The following is a 7,519-nucleotide window of genomic DNA, read 5'->3' as shown; positions in this document are numbered from 1 at the left end:
ACAGTGATCGGAATCACGTGGGTCGTTGTGCACGGTGGTGTGCGACGACGGTGACGTGAATAGAGGCGGAAGGCAATAGAATATGGTGGTTCTCGTGTTCGACAGCGGCGATATAGAAGACGATAGTCCTGTTGCGGCGACAGATTTCAAGGATAGAGAATAAGCATGCGGCAGCGGACTATAATGAGGGAGAAGAAGAAACGCGTTTCTGCGTTTGCTTTATTTTATTTTATTTTTAGAGAGAGATCAGTTAGGATTGATACCATGTAAGATAATGGAAATCGTGTCCTTCTCATTGATCTGAATATAATATATCTACATCAATGTATAACATTTGGTCAACTATCTAATTATGATACAACATAATTATAGGAAACTAATTATAACAAAATATTCTATTCTATCATATGGAATATGTGTCTGGATTGCATAATTTCGAGCCAAATTTTTACAAAAAATTCCCCAATTCAGACTACATTTGTGCACAAAAAATTGATTTGGAGAAAAAGTCGAAGAACACAAGTCAAAACTCAGAAAAACATTTTAATGATGAAATTTTCTATTATAGAATTCATCACAAAAGTTGTCTAAGCAATGTGGCATTCGATGCCATTGTCACATTGTCTTATTGATTGACTTTGACTATCACAATAAACATAAATGACTAGTGTGATTAAATTTGTATAATTAAGAGACTTAAATGATATTTTTTAAAATTAAAGGACTAAAATAAGTCATTGAATATAAGATACAAAAATAAAAAATGCATTAACCAAAAACAAAAAGTAATATATATATATATATATATTATGCTTACACTATTACCTAGTATACACCATAAGTGTTTAATGGATATTTGGCTTTTAAACACATTCCTCTAACTTGTCAACCATATTTTATAAGTAATTGTATTAAAAAGAGTACAAGATGTGCTAATACCAATACAAGAACATCAACAAAAGAAGGGAAAGAACAAAACCCCCACATCAAAGAGAAAAACTACACACCTAAATACTTCAACGGGTTAGATTTCCACACTTCCCTATCCAGATTAATTTTACCTTTGGACAAAATAGAAAAACAATCTCATTCCAAAAGCCTTATCAACTTCAAAATTTTCCCTCCATTCCAAACTTTGTCATTAAAATCCAACTCATTCTTACTGAGCCACACACTCCAACCAACCAACAACAAAAATAAAATAAGAGTGTAACAACCTTGGCCAAGCTGTCACAGACCAGTCCCAAACAAAGCAATACTAAAGCATCATCCCTACCCCGTCTTCATCGAAACTTACCCCATAAGACCCTCCCAGTCCCAACTACTCCAGAACCGCCCCAATTAACATTCATATATTAAAGAACATCTCTTTTCATTTTAATTGGATTGCAAAGATTAATTAAAAACTTTTAATCAATCATATGAATATTTAAATTTTTAATTAAATTATTTAAATAATTAAACAATATAAAATAATATAAATTTAGTGGGGTGCATTTTAAAAACTAAACTTCTTTGGGTGGATGTTTTAAATATACAAAATAAATAAAATGTCACATGCATTATTAGCCTTGATATTAAGCAAATATATCTATAGAAATATAATATAGATGATTCAGATCGGAAGCACTGAACAGTAGTGGATTCCATCTCCGTTTTCCAGTGTCGGGTCAAAGCGCAATGACCACTCCCTCCGGTGGAAGAAAGCCAATCACACATGTCGTTTTTGACATGGATGGTCTCTTGCTGGGTATCTCTTTCTTTGTCTGTTCATTCCATTCTATTCATATCTTACACTTATCAATTTTCAATGAAACCACATAGTTTGTGTTCTTACCTAGGGATAAATAAATACATGAAGTCAAGGTGTTTGTTAATTTGCCAATTTGATATTATTGCAGACACAGAGAAGTTCTATACCGAAGTTCAGGAAATTATACTGGCCAGATACAATAAAACCTTTGAGTGGTCCCTCAAAGCAAAGATGATGGGAATGAAAGCAATAGAAGCTGCAAAGGTTTTTGTGGAAGAGACGGGAATCAGTGATTCACTTAGTGCTGAGCAATTTCTTGTAGAAAGAGAAGAGATGCTGAGGAGTTTGTTTCCAACAAGTGAGCTTTTGCCAGGTATATATGGAATCATGAATTAATGAATATATGTTGATCATATCAACATAGAGACTAATGGATATTGTTTGCTGCTAACTATGGAAACTAGGACTGACATTTGAAAAGGGCACAACTAGAAATTGAAAGCTTTATAATTTACATGATTAAAAAGGGTATATGAATTGATTTATTTTTATCATCTGTCACATGCCTACACTTGGATGACTCTAGACATGTGTTATTGACTGTCAAGGGCTGCCTATATTTTCTTTTGTTTTTGTTGATTTATGTAAGTTGGCGTTGGCGTGGATTCATAATTGAACGTCTGAAAGTACATAAAGGGTTTATAAACGAGGGTAAGACCACTCCGGTTACGCACTTAATGTTTAATTTGGGGAGTGAGGAGTATGTGTTTAGACTCCTGCATTAGATGAGATAAAGTTTGAAAATGAGCTTATAAGTGGGATCGTCCTCATCTTACAATTTGATTTTGAAGGTTGAGTTGACCCAGCCTAAATTCTAGTCCCATCATCTACTCACTACTTGTCTGCTCAAATAAATGTGATGGAAAAGTCTTTAAGGCCCTACGAAATGCATCTAGAAAGCAACCCATGAGTGTTTTATTCTACGTATGACACTTCATCCTACTCCCTGGCTTATAAACCTGTTCAAATCTGCATTTTCTTCTAGTGGCTGTTCATTCTCATTTCTGTCTCCACTTCTGATACTTTTCATTACATGTTTACTTTTCCCAACTTACAAGGATTTTCTGCTTATTTGAAAGATTGAGACTTCATCCTACCTTGATTCACCACCCTTTTTATCTTTTATTTTGTGGTGTAATATTGTAAAGATTCCTATTTGGTTCTTTTTTGTCTTTTCTCCCTCTTAGTTTTATTGACTGCTTCTCTTTGTTCAGTCATTGATTCTCCCCTCAATCAAACTATTGAATGAAGATCTATATTTGATCTTCACCTTGTAGAGTTGAACACTTGACGTGTGATTTTTTCTTTGTATAACTTTTTGCAGTCTCTTTAAACAAATCTGAAACAATAATTAAGCATCTCAAATTCTTTGTTGGCCATACCTGGTGAAAACTTGGAAAGAATTATGTTGTCACATGTTCAGCATCAAGATATTTGTGCAACTCATAACTTGTAACATACCTTAGCTTTGAATTCATGAAACCTTATTGAGCATGTGTAATGAAGCTGCTAGCTTGTACAAGCCCAAAGAAGAATGAGTCAGCCACATCAGCCAGGGAAATGTGAAAGCAAGGCAAGTATTGGTGTCCAAAGTCTCTTGGGAAATCCCAAGAATACAAGGATCTAGGAGAGACTTGAGGTAAAGGCTAACTAACTGACAATTGAGGGACCGTGCGACATGAATTGGGGTATATATAGTGAAGTAGTCATGCATGATTTATGATGCTAATTTTCTCTTCCTATCTCAATTTCCTCTCTCATTTACTCTTCTCATTCTATACCCACTACCCACCTGTATTGATACAATACAAGTCCTCCAAATTGAGGTGATTACAATTCCATTCAATATAAATAATAACCTTCTTCATTGTTAGTATCATTACATTGATGCTTTCATTTTCACCACGTAGAGCAGACATGGACAAATACAGTAGAAGCTCAATTTGAGAAATTGAACGAATCTCACAACAATCAATTTGATCGAATCATGCCTTATTGGACGACTTACTTAAGAAGATAACTGTTCGCATAGCTTTTCCCACGTTGTTGTGAATATGTTTAATGCAACCCTAAGACAACAGTGGCAATCTAATTCCATTTCAGAATTTAGGCACCGTATGGTGGAATTGCCCAAATAATTTAAGCACCGTATGGTGGAATTCTCATGAGAATTCGGACTATCATAGTATCATATATGAAAATCATCATCCTGTTGCAAGAAGAAATAGATGCTTCAGAGTCGTCAATGATTACTCTTTCATCTACTTAATGCTGCAAGAAATGATTAACTCTATAGGTACATGCATAACCCATGGATGATTGTTCTTTAGGTTAGTTTGGTTTTGTCTATTCTTCATAGCAGCGTAGAGGTCACTTCATTAACTACGATTGGAGTTGTGACTTACTAAACCTTCACGTAGCTTCATTGCTAGAAAAAGTTCAACATATGTTACTGAAGATGAAGTTCTAATCACAGAATTTTCCAGCTTAAGCAGTCAGGGATGTGGCTATACTGGAAAAATCTTATATGCTCTTGCAACTTTATCTTAACTTCAACATGAGGATAATGTTGATTTTAAAGGGGAAGGTATTGTAATGAAGCTGCCAGCTAGTACAAGCCCAAATATGAATGAGTCAGCAGCATTAGCCAAGGAAATGGAAAAGCAAGATAAGTATTGGGATCCAAAGTCTGTTGAGAAATTCCCGAGAATCAAGGGAGCTAGGAGAGACTTGGGGCAACGGCTAACCAACTCGCAATTGAGGGACTGTACGACATGAATTGGGGTCTACTGTATGGGAGAATGAGTGAGGTTATGAGGCATGCATGACTTGTGATGTGAATTCTCTCTTCCTATTTCATTTTCCTCTCTCTTTTACTGTTCTTCTCGTTCTTTTAAATCCCCACTTGTATTGCTTACTATTCCTCCTACTTGAGTTGATCATAATTTCATTTAATAAAAATAGTAACCTTCATTACTAGTATCATTGCAGAATGTTTCAACTATGACCTTGTTGCTTCTTACTGTATATTACTGGCATATTTGAATACATATATTTAACACAAAGTAGACGTGTTCAAATGTTTATGCTGGGTTGTTTGGTATGCCTTGGAACAACTTCTTTTTGAAGATATGGGTGTAGGATTCCTTTCTGTGTGAAATTTTCACAACACTATATCGCCTCATCTCAAATTGTTTTGCATTTAAATAAATTATATGATTATCTGCAATTTTAAATTGGGGTGTAAATGTTTGCTCATATAAAAATCTTCCAACTATGCAAGATTAAATCTTCTTGTTAGGTATATGTTATCAATCTTTTTTTCCCAATATGCATGTTGCTTCTATATTGAATAAATTGAACTCCAGATGGATAGCTCAATTTAGATGAAATAAATAGCTCAATTTAGATGCACATGTATATTTTGTTTCTCAATTAGGTCTTTTAGAAGTAATGGTTTAATTAAAATATTTGAATTTGCCTGGGAGGAAAATACTCTCAGCCTTTGTTATTTATATCCAACTGAATACATTCAAGTCCCTTGATTATAAGGATAAATAAAACTGACAAACCTAATCTTATTGAGAGATTTTTCTAACATAATATAACTTAAACCTATACATTTCTTAACCGTTCATATTTTATTTAATTATATATAAGTATCGTTGTCTATGTCCTATGTTTTTTACATTAATAGTGCCGACGTGTCTGTATTCATGTTGTATCAAGAGCTCATGTCGGAGTCCGTACATCATAGATAAAGACTACCACTTTTTGTTATAATACTGACATTGACATTCTTCTGGCTGCTTTTTATTTCATAGGTGTTAGCCGTTTACTCAAGCATCTACATGCAAAAGGAGTTCCTATTGCCGTGGCAACAGGGTACATTTCATCCATCTAGTGCTATTTTTTTTTGTCGGTTAAAGAAACAAGATTTATTTCATGTTATGTATCTGGAAGGACTTCTTATACAAAGTTTTGTCAATTTGCTCACAGTTCTCACAGGCGACATTTTGAATTGAAAACGCAGAGACATGGTGAAATGTTTTCTCTAATGCATCATGTTGTTCTTGGTGATGACCCAGAAGTTAAACAGGGCAAACCGTCACCTGATGTATTTCTTGCTGCAGCCAAGAGATTTGAGGTAAACTAGTTAGTGAATATTTGGAAACTTAATGACAAATTTGTCCACAAGGATCAAATATACCAATTAATCCACATATCCATTTTCACTCAGTCTTGCAACTTGTGATCTTACTATTCAACTTGAAACATCATAAAAAATAAGATTCAAATTAAGTGGAAGGAATTTTTGGAATTTTTCAAATTTGAGGAACTATATGTGTAGAGTGTGACTCATAGTCAGAGAAGAGGGGCGGGGGACAAATATTCAAATAATAATGCGGAATTACAATTGTTCTGTAGTCGCAGACATATGCACATTTGGCAAAACTGCGTAAACATATATTGATCGTTCTTTGCAATTTATGTTTCAATTCACTCTTTTGTTACTAGTTGATGAACAACTCAAATAAGAGGACCAAAAGAATATTTGAACTTATTATTAAATATTGTGTTTTCAACTTTATTTTGTTTGTGATCATACTTATTGATGCTTTTTAGCCAATGATATACTGATGGTCAACAGGGTGGACCAGTAGATCCAAATAACATACTTGTTTTTGAAGATGCACCCTCTGGAGTTCTCGCAGCTAAGAATGCTGGGATGTAAGTGGTCTGAAGCACCTAATGAATTTTTCTGTTTCATTGTTAAGTTCCTCTCAAGAAACTCTAAAATATGTTTATAAACTATGATTTATCTGGTTTTGATGTCATGGTAGGATAGCATCTAGTGCAGTCCCTCAGAATACTCGGTTACGATGATGTTCACTTGTTCTGATTTCTTACCACTCATTTCTCACCTTATACAACTTCATTGCACGTTATTTCGACTAAACACACACATGCATGGTATAAGTGAGAATAGTATAATTTTCTTCAATTTGTTGAGTTTGTTTGTTACATGTCTTGCAGGTCAGTTGTTATGGTTCCTGATTCAAGATTGGACAAATCTTTTCATGGTGCAGCAGACCAAGTTTTGAAGTCATTGTTGGATTTCAACCCCAGTGAGTGGGGTTTACCTCCATTTGAAGATAATGGAAGTTAAATGCGAGTTTCCAAGACTGTTGTTCAGTTTTATTTCATTGGGGGCATACAGAGAATTACATATTTATGGATTTATTGTTTAATCCATTTCCATGGAATTCTAGTTATACTATAAGATTTTTATATTATCGGGCTCGGTAATAATATTACTACAAATCAATATGGGCGCCAGATTTTAGTAAGGGATAAGTAATTTGATTTGAGTTGAGTTGTCAGAAAAAATATTCACATTTAGTGTTTGGTAACTTTTTAAATATGATTGTTTCAAGTTGCAAGAGACTTGTGTGTTTTACCAAATTATTAGACACACTGAAGATTATTGTCTTCCATGAAGAGATATATGTGTCTATATAATAAATGAGATATATCTATAACTATATAACTATAGTTAGATATAAGTTTTTGGACTCATTTTTTTTCCTTCAATATTACCTGTAAATATTGAGGGTTATTTTGTACACCGAGTCTATAGGGTCGCACCTTAATGAAAAATTGAGAATATCTCAAAATTTTGGAAATGCACTTTTAGTTGCATTC

At 34.0% G+C, this 7,519-nt stretch overlaps 1 protein-coding gene across 1 annotated transcript; it reads left to right on the top strand.

Annotated features, from left to right (window-relative positions):
• The first annotated feature begins 1,562 nt into the window (after positions 1-1,562).
• Positions 1,563-7,259, top strand: LOC127079766 ((DL)-glycerol-3-phosphatase 1, mitochondrial). Its single transcript, XM_051020135.1, has 6 exons — positions 1,563-1,750; positions 1,902-2,126; positions 5,638-5,698; positions 5,813-5,960; positions 6,465-6,544; positions 6,851-7,259. The coding sequence occupies exons 1-6, from the start codon at positions 1,681-1,683 to the stop codon at positions 6,981-6,983; spliced, it is 717 nt and encodes a 238-aa protein (XP_050876092.1). The 5' UTR covers positions 1,563-1,680; the 3' UTR covers positions 6,984-7,259.
• Positions 7,260-7,519: the final 260 nt, after the last annotated feature.

This window comes from Lathyrus oleraceus, chromosome 5 (assembly GCF_024323335.1).
Source record: "Lathyrus oleraceus cultivar Zhongwan6 chromosome 5, CAAS_Psat_ZW6_1.0, whole genome shotgun sequence".
NCBI classification, from domain to species: Eukaryota; Viridiplantae; Streptophyta; class Magnoliopsida; order Fabales; family Fabaceae; genus Lathyrus; species Lathyrus oleraceus.
This window is presented reverse-complemented; position numbering and strand designations above follow the sequence as displayed.

Bases quoted from the DNA above. Each gene is read 5' to 3' on its own strand.
- LOC127079766 (XM_051020135.1), top strand. From the start codon at position 1,681: ATGACCACTCCCTCCGGTGGAAGAAAGCCAATCACACATGTCGTTTTT. The intron at 1,751-1,901 runs GTATCTCTTTCT...ATATTATTGCAG, and splicing joins CATGGATGGTCTCTTGCTGG to ACACAGAGAAGTTCTATACC. The intron at 5,699-5,812 runs GTACATTTCATC...ATTTGCTCACAG, and splicing joins CCTATTGCCGTGGCAACAGG to TTCTCACAGGCGACATTTTG.